The sequence below is a fragment of the Mustela nivalis genome (genome assembly GCF_964662115.1).
Source record: "Mustela nivalis genome assembly, chromosome: 8".
In the NCBI taxonomy this organism is placed as follows: domain Eukaryota; kingdom Metazoa; phylum Chordata; class Mammalia; order Carnivora; family Mustelidae; genus Mustela; species Mustela nivalis.
In genome coordinates this window covers 29,927,816-29,953,840 of record NC_139027.1, presented here as the reverse complement: position 1 = coordinate 29,953,840, position 26,025 = coordinate 29,927,816, and the positions used below count along the sequence as shown (strand labels likewise).

The following is a 26,025-nucleotide window of genomic DNA, read 5'->3' as shown; positions in this document are numbered from 1 at the left end:
GGCCCAGAGCGCCGGACTGCACACCCCCTGCCCCACCCCCCTCCCGCGCCGGGTTCCAACCACCTACCCAGGCCGACCGTGCGGGCTGGGACCTCGCAGCCGGAAAACGCCGCCCTTTCCTGTCGCCTACTCATTAACCCAGGCCGACTACTCGAGAAGGAAGAGACGGAGACGGATTAAGAAAATTAATTAACTGGGTCCAAGCTGGGCCTCCGGGCGGAGGGGCGGGGCGTGCTGCGGCGGTGGCCGGAATGACCGGCGGGCGCAGGTGCCTCCAAGGGCGGAATTTTAGGCTCCCGGGCCGACAGCTGCGCCACTTGCGCCTCGTCGCGCATCGGGAACAGCCGCCACCCGCCTGCCCTAGCTTCAGGCAAGTCTCTTTAGGGACCCCGCGGGAGAGGAAACACCTCCCTCTGGACTGGAAAAACCTGCAGCGTCGGCTGTTTGCGTGCCCACTCGCTCAGCCCGCAGACCCGGGAGTCTCCAGTGCGCTAAATCCACTCTCCGGGTTTTGGCAGCAGCTCCAAAGGGAACAAGCTGGAAACTGACAAAACACGACCTTTCCCCCGAGCGGGGGCCACGAGTGGCTGGGGCACCCGGGGGCCGGGCAGGGTCGGCGCGGTCAGGTGGCCCTCCCTTCCTTGAGAGTCACCCGCGCGCGGCGCCCGAGACGCGCCGGGCAAGATCGGCTTGTTGGGACCAGGAGAGGTGGGCACAAGAGGTTTAGTGCAGGTGTCCAGGGTGAGGGCGGAATTCCTTTGTCCTCGGGCACCCAGGTGCTAGCACCCCGGGGTCCCTCTTTGAACCGAGCTTCTCCCGCGACCTCTCTTTGTGCCGAGGGAGCTGAACGCTGCCGCTCGGAGCGTAGCCGCATCCCTCAAGGTGACGCCAGGGCGGTAACAATGGGTGCCCATTGTACTCCGGGGGCCCGCAGGCGCTGCAGCGGCTGACCGCCCCCTCCTCCGCCCGGCCCAGGCGCAGGTACCGCGGCGGGGTGGGTCTTGGGGGCCGCGCGCGTCCTGCGGCCCGCCCCGGTCCGCCCCCTGCGCCGCCGGCCCCGCCCCGCAGCCCCGCCCTTCACAGGTTCAGGCTCAGCGTCCCGTCGCCCCGCGCTCAGTTGGCTCGCACCTTCCCTCGCGGCGGTGGTCCGAGCGGTCTAGGAGCCCAGCGGCGGGCTTGGAGCGTCGGCAGAGCCTAGAGACCCGCGGCCTCGGGCGCCTTCACGCCGACTCGGAGAGGACAGTGCTGTGAGGTGCCGCGCGGGCCGAGTGGGCTGGATCGGCGGGTAACGGGCCGGGACTGCGTGTGCCCTCGGGAGGCGTCCGTGCGGGGCGTCCCGCCCTGGGGCAGCGGCTGGGATCGTCGGGGTGGCTGGTGAGTCGCTGCCTGCCCAGGGCTCCTTCCTCTTTGCCTGTGAGTCTGTCCGATCCGCGGTCGTGGCCGCTTCCGGCGTGCGCGGGGTGCTAGGCTTGGAAACGCACAAGGAGCGGGGATACCGAGAGCATCGCCTTCCCAGCTGGTGTCCAAAGGACCAAAGGGGGCCAAAAAGCAAACCGGGAGGGGTTCGGGTGGCACGACCGGGACGCAGAGCTCCACCATTTGTGCCCACCACTTTTCAGGGTGGGGCTGCACGCCTCCGCTGCACCCTCCAAGCTATTGACAGCCATTCTGGGCGCGTATTGCATTTTTCCATCTGAGAACAAACCGCACATGGCTACCGCTCCCCTCCCATCGTAGGCTGGCACTGGGGCCACACATGGGTGCACCGTGCAGATCTGCGGTGGCACTACCCCCCGGGTGCCCTCTCCTGCCTTGACAGCGAGCATTGTGGCTGGAGCTCCAACCTGCAGGTCTGGCAGTTTATAATTTTTTTTTATTTTATTTTATTTTTTTTTTTTGACGGTGGTTTCTGAACAGCTGAAGCGTTTTCAAGATTTTTTTTTTTTTTTTTTTTTTCTCCTTGAAACTGCCTTGACACAGAAGAGTATCAGACATGTGAGGACGAATGGATCTGGGCAGTCAGTCATTTTTTTCGTTATGAATTATTGTACTCCATCCCCCTCTCGACTTTGGGAGGCATGTGTTTCATCTTATAAATAGAAAGTAGCATATTTTTTGGCAGGACCTCCTTTATACTGTACAGTCTAGGAGAGGTCAGTTTAAAAATAAATATGCACTTGAATGTTGAATTACCAAGAGCCAGGCTGTGGCTGGGACAAGCTGCGTGGACAGCAGCATCAAAGCCAGGAGCGCAGCTGTGTTGAAAAGAGTAAAAGCCCCAGAGTGCAGCCCAGGCTGACAGTCAAGTAATTACATTTTGTTAAAAAAAAAAAAAGTGAATTAAAATGAAGGCGGGAATAGGAATGCCAGGAGGGTATTGCAACATGAATCTTTCCAGCTCTGGTGTATTTGGGGGAGGCACTGGTTCTATTTACTGAGGGTGTTGGGGGTTCTGGGGAAGGAGGTGCTGGGAAGGAGGAGGGAATTGATGAATGTGTTAGGTAGACAAAGATTTTTCTCCCCACCCCCAACTTTTAGGCCTCACAATATTCAAGAGTTTCTTGGGGGTGCTGCCTTTTAGAACAAGAAATTAGGAGTGCAGCAGATGTCCCTATTTGAATAGCAGGGCCGGCCAGTCTTGGAGACTTTCCCCTTCACGTCTCCGGGAGACAAAAGGCTCCCTGAAGCTGTGATCATGCCCCAGGGGTATCTCGAAGGCCATTTAAAAGACTCCTCAAACGTTCTTAGAAAAGATCTTGCATCTCACAACCAGCAGCTTCTCTTTTTTCCTGAACAGTTAGTTCTAGAGGTCTTCTCATTGACACCACCTGTAATTTGTCTGAGCTCCGATTGGCAGTTAAAGAATCACCTAGACCCCTCTGTGTGTGACACACACCCTTTTCAGAATGGATCTAAACACTCAGGAGATAAGTTGGGGCGGTTGTGAAATGTTCAGCATTGTCACGGGTGGAATCAGGGATTGCCTGTATTTGTATAGTAGAGGAATGGTGGAAAGTTCTTCATTAAGTCTCCCAAAGAATGTCGATTTCCTAAGGGGACCTCACTCAATTGCAACACTGAGTACCAACCTCTGGGCTCGCAGATAAGAACTTTACAGAAATTTGGAAGGGTTTCTGGATCCATGGCAGTTTCTGTTTTCTAGTGGTATCATCTGCAAGAGATTTACATTATGGATTCCATGATTGGAACATGGAGCTGTGGCTGTGGCAGCAGCTACAGACATGAAATCAGATGAGCTCCCCCTTCCCTCCAAATCTGAGCAAGGAAATTCTGTTTTCTATCTGTTTCTAATGTAACATATAAAGACAGCTAAAGTAATGAGTGTTGCACTTTTTCTTTTCTTTTCTTTCTTTTTTCTTTTTTTGCTTTCCACTGTAAATGTAAAATGTGCAAGAAGAGTAAATACAAAACCCTAAAATTTACCGCAGGAGTGCTCGCATGTGCTGGTTTGTCTTTCTGCTGTCCAGCTTTCCTTTTAGCATGGTGTTTTGTTTTATGTCCAACATGCTCATAAAAGCTGCCCTTTTTTTGCTTCTAGAATTCATGGTATTCAACAGCACTGGGGATAACGTTGTTTTAAACCATATCACCCGAAAATTTTTACCAGGCCATAATTTTTTCCCAAGCTCTGTGCCCAGCAGCCATCACATTTATCCAGTGGTGAAGTACAATTCATAACCTGAAGAGACCCTCCAGAAAGACTGCTCTAATGTTTTCTTTTTAATTATTAAAGTTCTTATTTTTGGTCTGATTTCGTTTTGGCCTGGCCTAATTCTTTTTAACCAGTATCCTGTGTACCTGATTATTCATTGATTGAATAAGCACCTCAGTCAATTTTTAAGTGCAGTATGTTTGCCAGAGAACAAGGATGGTCACTGGAGCCTAGTAGATTCAGCCGGATCCAAAATCTCCTTTTCGAAAGACTGCAGCCCCAGAATTCTGCTAATACATCACGCTGTTCAGGACTTTGGGTGAGAAAGGTACTTCCTACGTGGAGCCTGTCCTGAATGCCAAGCAATCTTTTCAGCCCTTTACTTCCATTTAACCTGGTTATTTCTAGCAAGCATGCTGTGCTACAGATGTGAAAGCTGAGGACAGAACTGTTTTATACTTGCCCAAAATTACACTAAAAGGAAAAAATCTAAATATGCCTATATAATTTACTTGGCATGCAGGAGAGGCTAACCCTGCATGAATGTCATACCTCTTGAGGGTAAGGAAATGGGGGGAAAACCCTAAGGCTAAAAAGCCTCTCTGAGTCAGGCTCCCCAGGGCTCAGAGCCTGGCTCTGGCACTTAATACCTATGTGACTTTGAGCAAATTACTTAGCCTGCATACCTCAGCTTAGCAGTTATGAAATAGGGATAATAATATTAACTTTGAGAATGAAATGAGTCAAAAAAAAAAAAAAAAAAAAAGTAATGCACTCAGAACAGTGCCCAGTCCAGAGTAAGCGCAGGGAAAGATTGATGCTTTCATTGTTGCTTTTAGTTTTTTTCTTAGGTCTTTAAGGCTGGCTCTCTTGTTTAATATCCGTAACTACTCTTTGAGGTAGACAGTATTCTTCTTGTTTTCCGGATGAGAACACAGCCTCAGAAAGGTTTAGTAACTTGGCCAAGGTCACACAGCTGAGTAAGTAGCAGAATCAGGTTTGAATTCAGGTCTAGTTGACCTTGTACTAAATACCACACCCCCACCCCTGGGGAGGAGGGGCAGGGAGGCTGTGAAATCTGACTCCTGTGAGGGTTTGGGGCTTCTGGCCGAGAGAACTCCTTTCATAGTACTCCATATTCAAAGGAAGATGGCAGTCCCTGCCAGCCTTAGGGAAAACCACGTGAATGATTTCATTTTCGAAGATAGTTTAGTGTCCCAGCTGTGGCACCAGTCTTCTCCTGCAGTGGATCCAGCCTCAAAGGGCCAGAGTGAACCTGAGCATCTGATTTATGCCATCAATGAAGAGATGTGCCTCGTGGACCCAAAAGCAAAAAGGGGAAAGAAAAGCTTGGAACATCCAGAAGCGAGCCCAGGATAAGCGGGGGTGAGGGTGAGCCGCATGGTTGCCCTGATGTTCTGAGAGGCCGAGGTCCCAGTGTCCCATGAGCAAAGTGGACGGTCCCGTCCTTCAGGCCGGTGACCACACTGACAGTGCCTGGCCCTTCAATCCCCTGGCACCCAGTGGACCTTTAATACATGTTTCATAACGACACTGCCTTGGGAGGAGCTACGCAAGAGGCAGGAGCCACCAGTAAGCCGGGCAGGAAGGTTCTGTCCTTGGAGGAAGTCGGGCCTCATTAACAGTTCCAAGTTCTACACAGGCCCTGGGCCCTGCCAGATAAGTGTCTGCTGAGACAGATAGAGGAAGGGGGCCTGGGGAACCTACCAGAGGTGGCCTGGATAACCCGCAGGGGGCTGGCCTGGCCTCCGCTGCCTGGGACTTGTGGGAATGTGATTAGCGGGGGCGGGGAGCTGGGCTGCTTGGACCCAAGTCGGGGTTCTGGAAAGCATGGCTCGAAATAACTCCGGTTGCCTCAAAACTAGGAGCAGTAGCCTTCCAGCTTTCCGCCTCCATTTGGAATCTGTCCTTCTCCTGCCCCACCCTTTTAAAGGTTATGAAAAGAAACAGCACCCCACAAACCAGAATAAATAATATAAGTAGCCAAGTAGTTTTACAGCAATAGTTGGGTACATTTCTTTCCTTTAAAAAAAAAAAAATGCCTTCCTTGGCCTTGATACATTTCTTCAATGCCAAGTTCACCAGTGTCTCATGATGATGGGCTGAGTTCGACAGTACCCCTGGTGGAAAAGCCATTTTTAAAATGAAACCACAGTTTAATAATATGAATTGCAATATTGATATTTTAAAAGTTCTCTGTTTCTGAAGAGCCAAGCAAACGGATGGATTTGGAAGCTGGTGACTTCTGAATTAGTATTTGTGGAATGCTTGTTGCTCGCCCAAGTCATGGATTAATAGTAGAATCCTCGAGTTTCAAGTTTGAAATTTAAAAAAGCTGATTTTCAGTAATTTGGGCTTTGTTTGCATATTTGAAAAAGTTATTATTTGCCTTCTAGCCTTTGGTTCTTTGTTAAGCTATGTTGCAGTGATAACACATCTGCAGTTAGCTAGGACACCACCACCTACCGTGGACCCTGAGAGAGGAATAGCATCAGGAAAGGATTCTTTGGGGAAGTAGCCTGATGAAGGTCCCTTTCTGCAGGACTTTGCAGAGCATTTACTCTGTCACTGTGTTCAGTGAATCTCCACAGGGAGATGGTGTCCAGAGTCTCAGATCATTAGCCCACAGAGCAGTTGGCAGGGCTAGTCTGGCAGGAAACACACTCTGGGAGACAGCAGGGTCCGGTCTTAGCCCTGATCCAGTGTAACAGACCTCAAGGTCTGTCTCTTTCGATGAGCTGTTTGATGCTACAGCACCTCTAGCTGTAGACTCCAGTGAGCCCAGAGCACACGCCAATCAGCATAGCTCTGGTCCCGCTAATAATGTAAACCCCTGGGTTAAAAACAGAGCAGGGCAGATCTGCAGTGAGGCACCCCGAGCCAGCGTGCAAGGCAGAGAACTTCAAAGCCAGGCCTCTATTTAGACAGCTTACACACTCGGGAATCTGTCATGTTCTGGTGACAACTTGAAGGTCGTATTTGTGGACACATCATGCCAGCGATAAATCACTGTGTGTTTAGTTGAAAAAGACCTGTTCTGTTCAAATTCATTCTAATCATTTAGGCTGCACACATTTTTAAACGAGGCATTTTTGGTTTAACGTGGCTTTGCCATTTCAGAATGTATTTGATTTCTTTCCCTTTTTATTTATTTGTTTATTTTAACTTTCTTGACTTTTTTTTTTTTGCCAAGGGTCAGTTCAGACACATAACACTGATTTTAACACAGCAGGAGATGGGGCTCGACTGGCCAGCTGTGTCACAAGGCAAAGCTCAGGTCTTCTCTGGGCAGGCTCTGCCCCTGCCTCTGTGAAGCTGTGGAAGGGGAAGGTTGGGGGGGCAGGGGAAGCAGATGGATGCTTTCCAGGCTCTTTTCTGGCTCTAGGCTGCTGTCTTTCTCTGACTCTTTCTCCCCCTTGTATTGGAGGCATTTCCACAGTGTCTTCTACTTGGTAACACTTCCTGCATTTAAATGATCATTTATTGCCCCTCATGGTGACCTAGCTAGACTCCTGGCTCCTCAAAAGGGGAAAAACCTTATTTATATCCGTTTTCTTTCTTTTCTTTTCTTTTTTCTTTTCTTTTCTTTTCCTTTCCTTTCCTTTCCTTTCCTTTTCTTTTCTTTTCTTTTGTTTTCTTTTCTTTTCTTTTCTTTTCTTTTCTTTTCTTTTCTTTTCTTTTCTTTTCTTTCTGTTTTTTTACAACAAAACCTAGTGGAAAAGTAGATAGCATAACCCCGGCCTGTGACATTACTCTGCCTCTGGCTCAGTCTTCTCAGTGTTGTCAGGCCGAAGTCACGTTCACTTAGCAGCTTACTCAGATCCTGGCCTCATAACGTTTCCTCATACTCTTTCCCAGGCGACACACGCACGTTCGAAGGGAGGCAGCACTGGTCCTTTGGTCCTGGTGGTAAGGGTCACACAAGGTGCTGCAAGAAGCAAGCCAGCCCCAGAACTTACTTCTCGGCTAGGTAGCAGATGGTGGATGTGAGTGACTAACCAGGAGCTGGATGATGCCAGGTGAGCTCTCAGTGAGCCCATCGGCTGCAGCCACATGGCCCACCGTGTGCCTATCACAGCACCAAACTGCCAAGTGGTTTTCTTGCCCTCAGATGGCTTCAGAGTGAAATGTCTTCTGTGATGATGTTGATTTTTTTTTGGCTTCCTGTAAATTTAGTTTAAGTTTCTGTTCGTGGGTGGGTTTTGTTCTGTCCCATCTGCGAGCTGCCCTGAGGGGGCAGATGGGGTAGAGCACTGCCAACCTGTCCCCCGGGCAGTGGGGTAAGGGAATTGGTGACTGACTTCTTCCCAACTCCAGTTTTTTCTCAGAATGAGGAATTATGCTTGGGACCAGAACACCCCCGGGGGGTGGGGGGGTTCACACAATTTAAAACAATCAGTTTATGCACGTGGCTAGGTCCCAATATCTTAAAGAAATAAGGTTGGAGAAAAATCTAAACAGTGAACTTCTGGCCTGGCCTCTTCCTTACACAGCTCTGGTTTCTTGGAATGATTAGTAATCCTTGCTTCTTCCACTGATTTGTCAGCTCATTGCCTAACAGAACTTCATCAAGCATGTGACATGTGTTATCTCTGCCTAAGAAGACATGGCTACTGTCCCCACTCTGCAGATGAGCAAACTGAGGCTCCCAAAGAAAATTACTGGCATTACTTTGTACCCTTAATTTGGTACCAGGAAAGATGGGAAAAGATGATGAACATTTTAGAAGCTGGTAAGCAGTATTTTGATTCTAAGGATGCTCTTAACTTCATTAAAAAATACTCTATTTTTTCCTTCAAATTCCCTGAAAACTAGGTGTTTCTGCAGACGTAGAATCCCAGACCCTAACATTTCACAGATGGAAGGGTCCTTTCTTCGGCCTTTGTCTCTCATTCTGACAAGATAAAACCAAGGCTCTAAGAGTTGAGTGACAGAAAACGAGTCCTTTTTCTTGGCCCAGTTCTCTTTCAAACTTTATTTTTCTAGCCAAAGCAAAGAAAGAAAATCTTAATATAAACCCAGTCTATTAACAGATTTTAGAATTTTTTTTTAGTGCAAGAGGGGGAAAAAATGGGTAGGGAAGTTGGCCCTACTTTTCTCAGTCTCCCTTCCCGTCACCAGTGACCCAGAGGTGCCTTCCTTGAGCTCTAAGCATTCCAGGGAACACGGTGTGAAGAACACGGTCATAAAGTCCTTCGCCATATTAAGGACAGATAAATCTTACACACAAATCTGTGATTATATCATCTCTGCATGTCTGTAGCTTGCAGACACTTGCCAGGGACTGCTCCTTTAAGTTAGGAGCGTGGCTTAGAGGATGTCTACTCTAACTTCCCCAGGCACAAATGCTTCCTTCATCCCCTCCCCTCTGGAATCCGGACTTGGGAGGACTCAGCGGGAAAGCCTCTCCCTTTCTTCAGGCTGATTAACTCAAGTTGTTTTAGATTTCTTCTTGAGACACAGCCCCACCTGGCCTCGCCATGAACTTTCATCACATGCCTAGTTCTGTCCTTGGGACCATACAGATTCCCTCTCGCCTGACAGCTTACCACATCTTTAAAGAAAATAACTAGAGGCCCTTACGTTTTTCTTTTGTGACCAGTAACCGTTGATTGTAATTTGCCCAACTCCAAGAAGTCCCATTGGTTCTCAAGGCTGGGAGAATTATACGTGGAGAGAAAGGATGCTTGTCCATTTCCATTTATAGGGGAAGATAATCTCGCCCCAGGTCAGAGGAAGGAATTATCCTCTGAGCCAGCTGGAGGTGGGAATTCCTTCTAGTTGTAGAGACTGTTCACAGGATGGACACAAACCATTTTATTGATGACTGCTTTAAGAAAACATTCAGAGAAGAAATGAAGGTCATTGTTTTGGTAATAGAATGCTTCCCCTCCTTCATGTTGAATCTAGTAGATGTTCTGGTCTTTCCTTCTATATAAAGATGATGCTGGGTGTCTGCACAGCACTCAGCTCTTATAAACACCTTTAAGAGAAGCAGGGTTGTGGTAATGATCTCCATTTACACAGAAGGCAACTGGCCCCCACGTGTGTCTGGAGTTCTACAAGGAACCTATAAGCCTGGCTCCAAGGGTTAGCCCAGGTGCCTTCTCCCCTAAGGCCTAGAACCACAGTGAGAACTCTCTCTGCTGTTGTGTTTGCCAATATCTTCATTCATTCAGTAGGTGTTTTTCTTAAGTACCTGCTCTGTGCTCGTCCCACATTGCTCTTCAAAGTAACCCTTTTCTGTAGAACGTCCATTATAGTCTCTTGAGGTTTCTTTGTACCTCTTGGGCTAGATAATCCAAATTTCCCCTTAACCCATTTCGTTTTGAAAGGAAAGGTCAGGAGAGCAAGGTCTTTGTTTCTCCAGGGCCTCATTCTTTAAGACTGGCTTAAATATAACTAGCGAATCTGCATTCAGGGGAATGTATTGTCAATTTATTCTTGAGTCTTGCCTGTCTCTCTGAGATGCTATTTGTACATTGTAGTCAAGGATAGAAGCTCTTTCCCTTTCAAATAGCATGATGACAAATATTCTCTGCCTTAATCCCGAAGATCTGTAAGAGCCTATAGAATTACTGGAGCTTGCATTGATAGCCTCTAAGATTCTTACCCTGCGTGGATAGAGAAAGGCTAAAATGTCTTACACATGGATAAAGGGAAGAAAGCCTTTGCCACAAGAGGCCACAATTCTGTTGTTAAGTGATTTTTTTTTTCTCCCCCATAGGAGTCCTATAAAGATTTCATCTTGGATTTTCAACAGGATGGGCGGGGAAGGAGGAAGTCAAGGCAGTCTCTTTCAAACTTTCTCATTGTTTATTCATTCAACAAACATTTGTTCAGTGCCAACTATGAATTAAATCTAGTTGTGTCTCCCCAGAAGCAGGTAGCCTAGTGGGAGACCCAGTAGTAATAGCAGCAAAGTGTGCTGGCTGATGGGTTTGAGGTATCAAGTAGGTATGGTAGAGGCTTGGTTTGAGAGGCCTTGGGGGACCTGGCAGGAAACACCGGCTGCAAGGCTGGGCAGGACCCTGACTGCTAAAGCGGGCCTCACACGAGTTGTTTTCTGTCCAGGCTGTAAGGGTGGGCTGGCCATCGAAGACGGAGAGTGACAAGGTCACTTGGGCACTGAGGCTGGCTCACTCAAGGAGATGAGGCTGGAGGCGGGAAGACAGGTGAGGTGACAAAGGCCATTTGCAGGAGAGCGGTCTGGAGGCCTAGAAAAGGCTGAGGCCCTGGGGTTGGTGAGGGGAGACCTCAGTGGGCCTTGAAGTGGAGAATGAGGCAGGGAAAGAAGTTGGGGAGGACAGCTGGGCTTTGGATTTGGGTGCCTTCCTGCCATTTACCGAGGGGAAAGTGTTTTGTGCTAGGGAAGCAGGAGGAAAGATGGCACATTCGTGGAGTAAGTTGAACAGGAAGTGCCCCTGTGGGGGGTCTGGGGAAGCCAAGTGAAGTCTAAAAAGACCAGGGGCGAAAAGTCCAGTGCTGTCTGCGAAGGAGCTGTGTTTTGTTTGTGTTGGTTTTGTAATTTCTAGCTACTGATACTAGTGTGCACAACGAGTATCTTGGGCCCACACCCAGCTCCAAACTTGTCAATAGCCTATCCAAGGAGAAAAATCACTGATCCTGTCCTTGATGGTTACAGCAATGTCAAAGAGCTTCTGGTAGCTCTCTTGATTTCTTTACTCATCTTGTCATCAATGGGCCTTGGTCCACAGAACTACCTTTGGTAGTTAATGAGACTTGTTATATATGAACTAAAGACTCTAACTGGGAAGCTACCATTAAGAGGGGATTGTTGAAGCCACGTGCACGGTTGTGACTGCAGAGGGATTGTTAAGGGTTGGAGATTGGACAGCAACTGTCCAGCCCTGTGGAAATGCCGTATCTGGGGCAGGGGCTCAAACTTTTTCTGTAAAGGGGCCAATTCATAGTTTAGACCTAGAGGGCCACATAGCCTGTCACTGACTACTCAACTTGGACCTTGTCCTGTGAAAGCATCTCTCCAGGGGTTTCCCAGCCCCAGCACTACTGAGAAGTGGAACCTTGTTGTGGGGGGGCTGTCCTGTGCATTGAAGAATGTTTAGCATCTCCCCTGTTCTCACCTGCTAAATGCCAGTAGCACCACCACCCCCAGTCACGAGAATCAAAAATGTCTCCGGATATTGCCAAATGTCACCTGGGTGGGGGTGTGGAGTCACCCTCAGCGAAGAACTACTGAGCTACAGACAACATATAAATGAATGGGCATACATGTGTGCTAATAAAACTTTATTTACACAGGGACGCCTGGGTGGCTCAGTTGGGTGAGCGGCTGCCTTCGGCTCAGGTCATGATTCCAGGGTCCTGGGATCGCGTCCCACACCGGGCTCCTTGCTTGGCAGGGAGCCTGCCTCTCCCTCTGCCTCTGCCTGCCTCTCTATCTGCCTGTGCTTGCTCGCTCTCTCTCCCTCTGTCTCTGACAAATAAATAAATAAAATCTTCAAAAAAAAAAAAACTTTATTTACACAAACAGGCCAAGGTCTGGATTTGGCCCATGGACTATATTGGCAGACGCAGGGTCTAAGGGATGGATGAGGGGAAACTAAAAGGGTTTATTCAGTAACACATGAAGGCCTCTGGTGATCCTTGCCCAGAGAAGGTTCTGTCAGAATCCATTGTAAGGAGGAGATTTTTATCAACAGTAGCTCTTACTCATAGCACCTTTGCCTTCCTCGTTTTTATTGAGCTTAACACCTATCTGAAGATAGCAGACATAAAATCACAAAACCAGAAAACAAAAATAACAAATAATAGGCTCTTTAAGAGTCCTCAGAAAGCCTCCTGTCCGCGCAGTACCGAGCCTGGATTACGTGATGTGAGTTAGAGAATTTTCTCTGGGAAGGAAGTGACTAAAGCGGATCTTGAGGGATGTTATGAGTAGGGATTGATGGTAAGAAGGTAGGACGACATTCCACATAAGGAACACAGGGTTTTTAGTTTCAGAAAGTTGCAGGGAAGTGAAGTGTCCCCAGTGAAGGAAGGGAGCCATTGTCCCCAGTGAAAGCCGCGTGGTGGTTGTGCGCCCCCGGTGCACGTGCTTCCTCTGGGAAAAGAATTAACGGCGCTGAACGCTCTTTTCTAGAACAGGATGTTTGTTTTTCTCTTCAAGCCTCAGGGGGCTTTTGTCACTGTAAAATTTTAATCTTTTGGCTTTTCTTTTACATCAACTCAAATTTCTTTTGACAAAATTCTTTTGGTTGGTATCTAGGACCATTTTATTCATTCTTGGTTGCTGTCAAGGTGCAGGTACTATCTCTGCCTCCCTTTGATGTTGAGATCATAGTGTATCGCTTCTTTGTCCTGTCAGACCTGGAGGCAGGTAATCTGCGGTGGCCATTCCATCCTAAAGTCACTTGCGTGCCAGTTGTCCTGTTAGCCAACCAGGAGCAATTAAGAGCACAGACTCTGGAGTCCAGTGGTGTCTGAAGTCCTAGCTCCTCCACGGCTTTGGCTGATTGACCTGAGATATGGGCTTAATCTAAGATTGTTTCCTAACAGGTACATTCAGTACCCGCCTGGCCCATAGCAGACACTCACATGTTAGTCATTCATGTTCACCAGTGTAAATTCCTTAGAGAAACAGGCATTTCAATCTTGCCACTTCCTTGCAGATCCCCTGTAGACTTGGACTGGGGGTTGGCACTTGGGGAGCAAACCAACTCATCCCTCATGATGGAAGGGTAGTAGGGGTTACGGGTTTAAAAACTTCTTGACTTGATGTTCACTGTGTACTCTGTGTAGTGGGAGGGAAAGAGAAGATCCAGTTTGTGTCCATAGAAGAGCCTGGTTTGCCTGGTCTGAGAGCATGTTCATTCATTTTTGAACAAGTATTTGTGCATAGATATTTCCGTACAAATAACACAAGGAAGCCTGCCTTGAAAGTAGATGGAGAATGGGATGGCCACTGCCAGCTCCCAAAGATCACTAGTGCTGGTATGAGGTGGAGAAGCCATATTTCAGCCCATCTGGTGAGAATGAATGATTTTCAAGGGCTAGGGTAGGTTGGGAGAATAACGGGGAGGATCCCATTATCTGTCCTTTCTCCCTAACAGAGAAGAAGAGTAATCAAGGGGCCTAAACTTTGGGGTCTAATTCTCTTTCTGTATTGATAGTTTCATTGCTGCTTCACAGATCAGGTGGGCTCCACGAGCCGTTCATGGTAATGGCATTAAGCTAGAGTGCCTGCTTTGGTCCTTCTAGCCCTGACAACGTGCCCCATGCAAAGCTAGTTGTGGAACATGAGTCAGGCATTTTGAGAGAACCTGTCCTCCTCCTGCCTTGCTCCAGCATCCGGGGATCGATGTCCATACTGAGTCCTCCCCAATAACCGATTTTAATAAGGAAAAAGGGTGTTTAATGGCCCATCTTCAAAAGTGCAGACTTTTCAAGGTGGAGGTGCCGTCTTCCAATTTTGCCTCTAAAAAACCTTTCAACTAGTACAATGAGATCCTATAAAGGTGAGGCTTGTACACGAATTAGCAGTGAGTCTCCCATATGGTATTTTGTGGGTTTCTACAAAGCAGGTCGTAAAAGAAAAATAAATACAAGCTGTTGCTGAATCATAGATGAGACATCCATTTACAAATAAGCGAAGGTGAGCTGTGTCAGACTGTTTGAGTGGGTCCATAAAATTGAGTCGGCTTGGTCTGGCTGTGAGCTCATGGGCTTGAGGGCTAAGCGGCTAGGGGCAGAGCTCACTGAGTGTCACCGTCTTGGCACATAGAGCGACGCCATGCTCAGCTTGGATGATACAGGAGAGGATAAGAATCTCAAAATAGAAATGGCATCTTCTTATCTTCTCATGGGTGGAGTAAAATAGACTAAAAATACAAAAAGCATCCCTTCAGGATGATGTTTATTGGGCATTCTTCTGGTTTGGTTTTTTTTTTTTTTTTCCTGTATTGGATTTTGATTGAAGTTCGGTGTGAAACATCTAACACCATGATTTTTTCCCCCATGAATTTCAAATTTTTTGATGCAGAGAAGCCCTCCTACAGAGGTTCGCAGAAGGACTCACGTGAGAGCTCACGCTGTGGTAACGTCTGAGCATTTCTGAGCTAGCCGCTGGTCATCCCTATGTTAATAAAAACATGGCCATCTTCAAGTAGAAAGTCTTCTAGGTAAAGTCTGTGAGCGTTTTCACAGGCAGATGTGACAGGAGGCCATGAATGATAGTGTCCCTGGGTGGGAGACAGAATGAGCAGGGACCTGCTATGCACCACGGAGGAGGCCTGGGATCAGGGCTGCTCCCTGTAATGTCCCTCAGACCTCGGTCACACACCTGGCAGCCACCCACTCCATCTTTGAGAGAAGCCAAAATCTAGGTGCTTGGACCTTCTGCCCAGTAATCCTAGGGCCTCAGAAGACAAGTTAATTCCTTTTCTATTACAGTTTAATGAATCCTTCAGATGCCTAAAGATTAGTTTTCCCTCAGTCTGAGTTTTTGTTCAGCTGCTCCCCTCCTTCAGCTTCTCACATGTCATGACCAAGTTCTTTGTCTTTCTGTGGGACTCCACAGAACATGTAGGAACATGTTTCAGGTAACCTTTATCCCTTCTGAAGTGTGGAGTCCAGGGGCGCCTGGGTGGTTCAGTCGGCTGAGCTTCCACCTCTTGATTTCAGCTCAGGTCATGATCTTAGTCATGAGCTCCAAGTCCGTGCTGGGCACCACGCTTAACTCAGAGTCTGCCTGGGACCCTCTCTTCCTCTGGCCCTCCCCCGGCTCTCTCTCTCTCTCTCTCAAATAAATATTTTTAAAAACCAATAAATTGTGACATCTAGGGCCAAATACAGTTTTCCAGGTCTTATCACAGTAGCGTTATTTTCCTGTTGGCGACAGAGAGAACTACCCCAAAGATGGCTGGGAGTAGAGAGGTTCTTCATCCATCCCTGGGCTAATGGTTCAGACTTGAAGGAGGACCCGTTTCATTTTTCTGCTTGGGGCCCAGGTGGTGCGGCAGTGCTGGGTCTGGGTGCTAAAGAGGGGAGGCGAAGTGAAAAGTGATCAGAAGCTAAGATGTCCTTGAAGGATGTGACAGCGAGGCATGCAAGGGGAAGTCCGCACACACTCACTTCCCGAAAGTAGAAGAAAGGAAAAAGCCCGAAGGTCCCTTGGGATGGTTTCTCCACCCGCCCCCCAACCTGCTCCTGTTTTTATGCATGTGTGTTTCAAATTAACATTGCAACCTGTTTCATAAGATGTTAGAACTTTTTTTATCCTCTGTCCACTGAGAGTTACTCTAAAAATAATTAGTGGACCAACCAAACATTCCTATCATAAATGGGGTTTTTTAAATCTAAACCTCTTTCTTTCAGATGAGTTGCCAGTCCAGTCAACTCTTAAGTGATGCAGGAACTGATTTTTTGTGTGTGTCACTTCTTAACGAATCCCGTTTCTCTCCAGCTCCTGGCCACTACGCTGCTTTGGTCTTTCTGGCATCATTCTATTTGCCAAAAGGATGGTAAGGAAGTGAATCAAAGGGCTGCTTCAGGGTTTTTTGTTTTTTGATTTTTTTTTTTCATTGAATTATTCCTGCTGTGATGATTTCTCTCGCTAACAAACACTGTCACTTGGGCTTCATTCTGTCACCAGAAAATGGAGTGGGTTAGCGTCGTGCCGGAAGGACGGCCCAACACGCTGCCATTCTTATCAAAACTGTCACTTCCCCTCGGGTCCTTTTGTATCCTGGAACCCTTGGATGTCTCATAAATTCCTGTAAGCGGGGCCTGTGCATTTGCAGCTGGACTCTGGGTCCCCACATCTGCCGGACGTTCTCTCTCACCTTGATGAAGGGTGACAAACCACTGGCCAGGGAGTTGACCCCTTTTGTTGGCAAATCTGTCCTCTTCCAGTGCCCAGGGACTGGGACCTTTGTTTTCTAAGGGATCTAACTTCCCAGATGAGTATTATCTCAAGTATCATTGAAGGGGGGAAAGAGGGAAAGAAAGTGATCCAAGAACACAGAGAAAGGGATTAGCAATCAGGAGAGTTCCAATTTCAGGGTCAAAAGGCAGGTTTTTGAGGAAGGGCTACACATGGGAAGATTTCTTCCTGTTTTCCTGTTTCTTTCTTGCCTTCCTGCCTTCCTTCTTTCTGACTTTCCGTCTTTGGACCTGAGGAAGACAGTGGGAGTAGAGGAATGATGGCAACGCAAGAAAGCTGGAGAGCTGGGGGAGCCCCCAGTGTAGGCGGGCAGTATCCTGTGGGTGTTTCTGTACCAAGTGGTCGCAGTAGTCCTGCCCGGTAGAAAAAGGCCCGCAGTTCTCTTCATCTGGTCTGTGGAACCGCCGGAGGGCCTGCAGGGCCTGCTCACCAGTTGTGGGAGAGTAGTTCACACCTGGCCTGTGAGCCCCTCCTTCCTCCCTCCCACCCCATCCTACAGCAAGCAAGCCCCCTTCCTTCCGGGCAGAGGTGTCCGCCTGACTCAGGCTCCCCCACTGGGATTGGATTCATCCTTGCTCTGTCCACTGCCACATCGGTCAGAAGCCAGCGGCCTCCTGGAGCCCAGGTCTCCTTTTGTGAAAATGGTGAGCAGGGACAGGATTTTGTGCTGGACATTTAGGACCATCCCATCGCAGAGCGTCGTCTGGGTCACTAGCCGCGGTCTGGATGGGAGCCTTCTGCCCCAGCCCGGCGCCTCTTCCTGCCCGCGCTTCCTTCCACCTGGACACTTGCTGCATCCTTAAGTCTCTTGCCTCTTGCCTCTTCTCATTACTTTCTGACCACAAACCCTTCTCTTGGGAGATCTTCATTCTGCCAGGTCCCGCTGCTGCCTCTTAATCGTGACTGCCTGGTCCCCGCAGGAAGAGGTGATTTTGTCCCTTGGCCACGCTCCGGTGAGACAAGCTCCCCTTTCTTGGGGGGGCAGGGGGGAGGTCTCACCCACACACTGCCACCCTAGGTTTCAGCTTTTGAACACAGTTGCCCCAAAAATGTTTGTGTTACAATCCTGTGAGTCAGATTCAGTAGGTTTTTCTGGGACCTTTATATAAAATTTACTCCAAGCTGCAGCCTGAGCCCTAAGCCGCCTATTTTGGTTTTTTGAGTGTTTGTTTGTTTGTTTGTTTATTTGTCAGAGAGAGAGAGAGCACGCGCACAAGCAGGCAGAGGCAGAGAGAGAAGCAGGCTCCCCACCAAGCAAGGAGCCTAATGCGGGACTCAATCCCAGGACCCTGGGATCTTGACCTGAGCCAAAGGCAGCCGCCTAACTGACTGAGTCGCCCAGGCATCCCTATTTATTTGTTTTTTAAATAGCTAATTGCTCATTCAGTCAGATGTTTCAAAAACCCCCAAACCCTAAAAGGATATACAGTGAGAAGTTTCTCGCCTGCCTGCATCTGTCGTATTCCATCCACTCCTCCCAGTGGGCAGCGCCGTTACAAGTTTCCTGTATGTGTTTCCAGCGAGACTTCATAGACCTACAAGCTAGGACAAGGAGGGCTGTGGACTTTGGCACAAGTAGATCTGTATACTTCAGAGACCGATATCTCTGAGCTCTTTCTCTATCAGCATACAAAGACCTGCTTCATCCTTTTTAAGGCCTGTATAGTACACATTTGTATTAGATGCACCTTAATTCAATTTAACCAGTCTTCCATCAGTGGACAGTTAGGCTGTTTCCAGTTCCAGACTGTTGTAAGTTCCTGGGTTGGTAATCTTGTACATGAATTATTTCCCATATATGTAAGTCGGCACATCTCTGTAAGTGGGATCCTGGTGTCCAAGGTATGGGATTTGCAGTTGTGACAGATGCTGCCAAACTGGCTGCTACCCGGGGAGCATCTGTTGGGGCTCCCACCATCGGTGTATGCAAGGCCTGACCCCCCCACCTCAGTTCAGTGTGTCATCACACATCTGTATCTTGAACAGGCGTGGCAGTGCCCCCCTTCCTCACGGGGGAGCTGATTGAACTCCTGGCAAGTGTGCTTGTTCAGCCTCGGGACCTTCAACTCGAGCCTGGCCACTTGGCGTCGAGCCTTATAGCCAGGTAGCCTTGGCAAAGGGACTCAAGACTCATCGTCTGCCCTTTAGTGCCTCATTTGTAAAATGGGGCTGGTAACAGCAGCCTCATGGTTTCATATGTAGGAGCCACTCTTTTGGAACAGTGCCCAGAACACAGGGCTGCTTGCAGTAGTACTCAGGGTTGGTGGTTCCCAGGAGTGAGTGTGCGCATAACCCCCCCTACCCCGCCCCCGCCCAGGACCAGCCACTTTGTTGCCACTGAAGAAACTGCCCGTTAGTTTCCTGTACTGGCAATGGCAGAGAAGATGCGGAAAAAACAGTCAGGCCAGGAAGGGAAAGGGGGCAGTGATGTACATTGGCTGAGAAGCCCGGGAGCCCAGAATATCCAGAAAGGAGGGGAGGAAGCAGCCAGTGTAAGACGTGCTCACTATTAGATTGTGATCTGTGGGATGGAGCATGGTTGCCCCTGAGTGGAGGAGAAGGACAGGTAAGATGGGCGGGCGGGGCAGCGGGGGGCGAGCTCCATTTCCCCAGCTTTACATCGTGAATCGCTACTCATCTAAAGTTGTAAAACTGACATTTTTGTCCAAAATTCCTTAAAAAAACAAAAAACTCCCATGTATCTGGGAGCTCATAGCACCAGCGCATAGTAGAAATTCAGTACAAATTATTGTTTGCCAAGTCCTAGAAGGCACATCCCTGTCAGGCAATAAACACTATGTAAATGTTTATAGAAAGAAAAATGATTTTTACAGTATCTTCTCTCTTCTGCCCCTCCATTCTCAATGGCCGCTGCATATGTGGCCTTCACTCACCAACCCTTTCCTTTCTTTGTGTGGCTTCCTTCCCACCTTTGTGTCCATGCCACTGACCCCAAACCCAGCTTTGACCAGGCTGAGCCAGGCTCTGATGAAAGGCTTGCGGTACCCATGGCGGTGGTCGTGGCCGTGGTCGTGGCCGTGGCCAGGAGGGGAGGGAGAGCTGTGCGTTCCTGCCCTGAGCCCCTTCCGGGTCAAGTGTTTCCTCTCCCCTTCTCCCCAGCTCACCCAGTCCTTGTTCAGGGGCAGGGCAGTGGCACAGGGTCCCGTCAGCAGGGCAGAGAACCATTCACTGGCTGCATCCCCATGGTACTTTTCTGCATAGTTTGAAGTATGCAGAAAGTACGCTCCCTTGGTTTCTGACCTCGCATAACCTTGAATCCACGGACGGCCCTCACTTGCTCCTGCGTTGTGGTGGACACACTGTATCTTTCCATGGCAGCTGTCCTCCTGGCTGTGTGTGTGCTGAGGACACCACTCCAGTGGGCAGCTGTCCTTCAGATGGCCTCCCACCTTCTGTGGGCTCGGTGTCCCCAGCAGCCCCTGCGAGCTGTCATCCACTGTGCGGTGCCCAGAGGCGCCGGGAGGCAATACCAGCTACCTGGGGTGGCGGGGCCTCGGGCTGTTAGATGCTTAACCAGGAAGTTCTGAGGTTGGGATCCAAGGCTTTGGATTTGTAACATTTGTGACAGCCACTAGACTCAAATTCGAGGAAAAACAGAGAACATCTGGACCCGCCAGCCTGGCTTCTTAAACACGCATGTCCCCTTCTTCGGTAGCAGTCATCTCTGTTAGTGACACAGTGTTTCCTTGGGACCCTAACCTCAAATGGGAAGTGGCACTTCGGGGAGCTGGTTGGAGCCAGGGCCTTCGTCAGGACTAAAGAGAAAGAGAGATGGCAAGTGTGTGGTCCCAGGTGACAGCTGGGTTAGCGAACTCCGGGTTCAGACCCCCTCGCGCTGCCGGGGCCGCCTCCCCGCACACAAAGGCAGGGATGGTGGGCCTCTCCCGCTCATCGTTCTCTGCCTTGTTGAGCTTGGGTGCAAGCCAGTTCCCAAACAGAGCTAGTTGGTCCCTTGCCCATGGGTACCAGGGCACAGTTCTTTCCACCTGCCAGGGAAATGAATGTGAAGCTCTCGCTGAAAGGAAAGACGTACGCAGCGGACACAGACGGCCTCTGGCTGCTACAAAGCAAATGTGTCTGGCTCTCTTCAAGCCACCACCTGACTCAGCCCTCCAAGTATTTATTTATTTATTTGTTCCACTGCCCGTGGGAGAGGAGCCCGATGGGAGGGGTCTCAGCTGAGCCATTTCAGGAATTCTCACAGTGGGAAAGGTTTTAGCTTCCCCATGTCAGCTGATGTGACTGAAGAGTTCGATTATTTTTAAGAGATGAACCGTTTCTCCTCTGTAAGATGAGCTTAGCATTTCTGATTGTGCTGAGGGGCGTGTGCAAGGAGGGGGTGTGAGCCTTCCACGTTGGTAATGCGTGACCACAAGCTTGGTGGCTTACATCACTCTCTAGTGATTGTCCCACAGTTTCTGTGGGTTGGGAGTCCAGGCAGGGCTTCGCTTCGGGGTCTTACCAGGCGGTGAGCCAGTTGTCAGGGCTATGGTCTCATCAGATGCTCAACTGGGGAAAGAATCCACTTCAGGTTTCCTCAGGTTGTTGGCAAAATTCATCTCTGTCGGCCCTCCCTCTCCATGGCAGCTTATCCTTTCAAGGCTAGTGAAGGGAGACTTTCTCAGTCTGCTAAGATGAATATAACCTAACCAAGGGGGGAGCATTCCATCCCCTTTGCCATATTCTTTAGGTTAGAAGCAAGTCCCAGGTTGTGTCCACAAAGGCATTAATGCTAGGAGCCACATCACGGAGGTTTCCTTGGGGTTCTGCCCATCCCAGGGAGAGGATACATGCTGTATCAGTAAATGTTCCAAAAGTATTCCCAAGGGAAGACCCAGCCTGTTATAGATGATCACACTGGCTTTTTTCTGTGAAAAGAAGCCGTTTGAATCTTTTCCTTCTATCTCAGAATGCCCCAGGTCCTGAAACCCTTGGCAGCCCAGTTCTCTGCACTGTGACCTGATCCCAGCTGTAGCTGGCTGTAGGTGACTGAGAAAGGGTGATTTTTTTTTTTTTTTGACTCCTGAATCCCTGTTTTCTCATGTGTAAGAATGCAGTTTGCTCCCTCTAATAACCACTGTCACTTAATAAATATTTCCAGTCCCTTTGCTGATAGGACTGTTCGCTGTATTGCATTAATTTTATTTAGACATGGAGCTCAACGACAAAATACGATCAGTCTTGCTAGCGTTAACACCAAACAAAAGAGAAAACACATTTGAAAGCAAATCTGCTTGTATCTCGGAAGCTGAAATCACTCTGGTCATGTGCTGACAGCAGTACTTAGAACAGAGGAAAAATCTAAAATCTTAGACACATGTAGAAAATTGTGTCCATAGCCATGTTTGGAAAGTGCTGATGTCATAGGTGTGGGGTTTTTCGATCTCTTTCTTTTTTTTTCCTTTTCTCCCCCTGAAAGAAGACTGTGGTTAGTGGACCCTTAGTAGAAAACCCGAAGATAGAGAGAGAAGACAAAATCAAGTGTGGCTCTTGACAGAACTGTTCCTGCCATTATGCACAGGCTCTGGTGAAAAAGGCGGGCCCTGGTGAACCCCAAAGGGCAACGTACTAACTAAAACCTGCTTTGGTTTCCTTTTTCCAGGTTTCTCCCCACCGTGGAAGGGATTGGATGATGTATCTCGCTCTCTGGGACACCCCACTTGGCTGTAATCTCAGAAAGGCCTCTTAAACCCCGGCTCATCCCAGAGCCACTTCTGGAAGCTACTTGAGAAAAAAAAAATGATGTGACAGATCCTCTCAGGAAGGATTTTCAGAAACCCAGCATCCGCAGAAGAAAGTGGCCCATTTCCCTTTTGCAAAGTAGACATTCTCAGATCCCAAAATGCCAGCCAAGACACCGATTTACCTAAAAGCTGCCAATAACAAGAAAGGCAAGAAATTTAAACTGAGGGACATCTTGTCCCCCGATATGATCAGCCCTCCCCTCGGAGACTTCCGCCACACCATTCACATTGGCAAAGAGGGCCAGCACGATGTCTTCGGTGACATCTCCTTCCTGCAAGGGAACTATGAGCTGCTCCCAGGGAACCAGGAGAAAGCGCGCCTGGGCCCCTTCCCCGGGCACAGCGAGTTCCTGCGGGCCAACAGCACCTCCGACTCCGTGTTCACAGACACACCCTCCCCGGTGCTCAAAAATGCCATCTCCCTCCCGACCATCGGAGGGTCCCAGGCACTCATGTTGCCCTTGCTGTCGCCGGTGACATTTAGTTCCAAACAGGAGTCCTTTGGGCCGGCCAAGCTGCCCCGGCTCAGCTGTGAGCCGGTCGTGGAGGAGAAGGCCCCAGAGAAGAGCGGTCTGCTGGAGAATGGGACAGGCCACCAGGGAGACGTCTCATGGGGCTCCAGCGGCTCTGCATCACAATCCAGCCAGGGCAGGGACAGCCACTCCTCCAGCCTCTCCGAACAGTACTCTGACTGGCCGGCCGAGGACATGTTTGATCATCCCGCCTCGTGCCAGCTCGTCAAGGAGAAGACGAAGTCAGAGGAGTCCCTCTCTGACCTCACAGGTTCCCTCCTCTCCCTGCAGCTCGATCTGGGGCCTTCCTTTTTGGATGAGGTGCTGAATGTCATGGATAAAAATAAGTAATGGACACCATGGACTCTTGTCCTTTGGGGGAAAGGGTATCAGAAAATAAAAACTGAACTAACCACAGTCAAAGAGAAGAGCTTCACTGGCTATGTGTGCAGTTGTGTGTGATGGGTTTTCTAAAATCATGTTCCTACGAAATATTTTTTGTACCTGTGATGCCCTGTTTGCAAAAACAATTAACAAAAACAAAAACAAACAAACAAACAAACAAAAACCCGTCCTGGCAGAAAGGAAGTGAGTCAGTCAGAACCCGTTTTCGGCAGGCATTGCTAATGTTCAGCTCACATTTTTTTGTTTCCAGAAACGTAGAACTCTGGCTCGGCCAGGATTGGCACTAGCTACGAAGGGCTGCACACGTCACGTTAAAGAACTTGACAATACTCCATTTTCTGAGCAAGAAGAAGTCAAAATTTAATACCTAAGCCTTTTTTTCTAGACTCTTTTCTATATTACCTTATTTGGGCTCATCATAGCGAATTCTTCAGTGTTAAAACTGTTCTCTGTTTTCACATTTGAACAACTCTATGGGTTCGGGGGATTTTCTCGTAGCTCTTATATATCCGATATATTATATCTATATCGCGCAATTTTGACCGTCAGCTACATGTTGGTAAGACACAAGCGAAGTATTACTGTAACTAAGTTATTTTTAAAGTTAAAATATATTTTTATGTGCCTTCGGCTTTTTATTGCAGAGTCTACATTTTATAGCTCCTACATCAGATGTTGTCATTTGACTTATTTCCATTGGGGTTCCATTGTAAGCTGCGTATGTATATGTTTGGAAAAGTGTATTCATACTTAGGTTTATTTCTTTCTCTTCATCTGTTAGCGTACTTTTCACAGCATCCAGCAATGGATTGTTAAGTTTAAAGGCATAGGTTACTCATGATGCTTCTGCAGAGACTGTGGGCTACACCATATAATGTTATTTGGAAATATAGGTATTTTAGTACAGTACATACTTGCATTACGTAGGTACTTCATGCGACACAATAAAGAGTAAATGTTAAAATGAAATTGCTTGTTTATAGTAATAACAGGGCTAGAAAAATGGCTTCTCTAAAGTGTATGTGAGCCTTTAAAATAAGAGGCAATTTTCATCCACTCTACAGTTTTGATTTTTTGACCAAAGGTTTGAGATTCCAGAAACAGGACCCTTCAGTTTTAGGAAAAATGAACATGTGAGATCAGAATTTTTAAGTCAACACTTAGGCCAGCCTTTTAGGACTCATTTCTGTGAATCTCCTAACCTTACATTAACACACTTTGTAGCAAGCTCTTGTAACCCCAGTCCCATCCCTGTTGGACAGATGTTTCCTTGCTGCAGGTGTCATATAAACAAGATTAAGGAGGCTAAAAAGAAGGCAGTAGAGAACATCCTCCCCCCATAAGGAGAGATGCCTGAGGATGTCAGTTAAGGAAACAGGAAGAGGAAATGTACACAGTTCCTGCCCTGCTGTCAACCACCCTTCTTGTCCCTTCAAAGTCCAACACTTGCACATAATAACTTTCATTTCTCCTAGAACTATATCCCTGAAATGACTTCCTCTCTCAAATACGTCAATGATTGTACCACCTGGTTTGGAGTTGTTGCAGTTCTAACATCTGATGGCCTGAAACAACCTCTGAACTTAGCAGGGACACACAAGACAACTCACCAACTAGAAGAGGAAACCAGTTTCCCTGGAGCACAGAGTACCTGCCTTAACTTCCCAGCTGCATTTCTATTCCACAATTTTCTAGCATTCTTTTTCTGTTCCAGAGCTTTTGAACACTCTTCATCTTTACTCATGGTCACATTTATTCTTTTACTCTTCATCTGCAGCATGACCTCAAGGAAAAGATAAACTACTAGGTGAAACAGTAATGTTTGCGTATTTCCTCTGTTTGGGTTTGTTTGATAGAATCTAAGTAATAATGCATCCTTGCTGGTATTTAGCTATATTACACTTTCTCTGCCCCCTCTCACAGACAGGCTCTCATTAACTTCGCTATAATTGAGAGGGCACAAACATGCCCCTGTCACAGAGGAAACAGAGCCACATCCTGCTTATGATTTTGTTAAGTCATTTCTAATACCTGGTTCTTTCTCCAAGGAGCAGGTGCAGAGCTGGTGGTGGCTTTCTGCAAAAAGGCACTTTGAACTTAGCACCTGCTGAGAGCTGAATTGATGTTCTCAGTCTGTGAATATCCTCCCACTTTAAACCTCATGTATCAAGATGCACGTTATTTGCAAACTCAGAATGATGAGCCACCTGTAACCCAACAACCAGAAAAGACACCATGCAATTTGTGTGAAATAGGGACTCTGTGTTGTAGGCAAGGTTCTCAGAGGTGATCTTTTCCTTGGGCGATGAGACCTAACAGAGGACGTGCTCTATTACTTCTGCCTCAAATTATTTGCTTAAAAAAAAATCAAAACATCAGGGTACTTAGCCCTTCCCAAATACAAAGCCATAACTTAACACATTTCATTGAGTCAGGCCCCTGGCAACAAATGCAGAAGACTAAACTGGTTGAACAGAAACCCAGGTCTCCAGAGTCATGGTCTCCATTATGTTATTCATACTTAAAGTTTTTTAAGTCTCTGCACAAAAATGCTTGAAGTCATGGAATGGAGAAAGTCATGAATCCATTAACTTGATAAATGTTTTTAAACAGACAAAAGAAAAGTATACATTCCATGATGGCTTTGCTCCTCCTAATATGAAGCCTGGTGAGACTGAATCATTTTGTTGTGAAACATACAAACAATAAAGCAAGTTGACTTGA

The 26,025-nt window shown here is 48.0% G+C and overlaps 1 protein-coding gene across 4 annotated transcripts; it reads left to right on the top strand.

The window, feature by feature from the left end:
* Window positions 1-532: 532 nt before the first annotated feature.
* Window positions 533-26,025, top strand: CDC42EP3 (CDC42 effector protein 3). 4 transcript variants are annotated; one of them, XM_082745673.1, is made up of 3 exons: window positions 593-708; window positions 20,634-20,756; window positions 22,243-26,025. In XM_082745673.1, the coding sequence occupies exon 3, from the start codon at window positions 22,483-22,485 to the stop codon at window positions 23,245-23,247; it is 765 nt and encodes a 254-aa protein (XP_082601799.1). In that variant the 5' UTR covers window positions 593-708; window positions 20,634-20,756; window positions 22,243-22,482; the 3' UTR covers window positions 23,248-26,025. The 4 variants fall into 4 exon arrangements, with proteins under 4 accessions (XP_082601798.1, XP_082601796.1, XP_082601799.1 ...); XM_082745672.1 differs by lacking the exon at window positions 20,634-20,756 and having other exon boundaries at window positions 533-708; XM_082745670.1 differs by lacking the exon at window positions 20,634-20,756 and having other exon boundaries at window positions 555-1,374.

What these genes read in the sequence shown, in the direction of transcription:
- CDC42EP3 (XM_082745672.1), top strand. Translation starts at nt 22,483, where the DNA reads ATGCCAGCCAAGACACCGATTTACCTAAAAGCTGCCAATAACAAGAAA.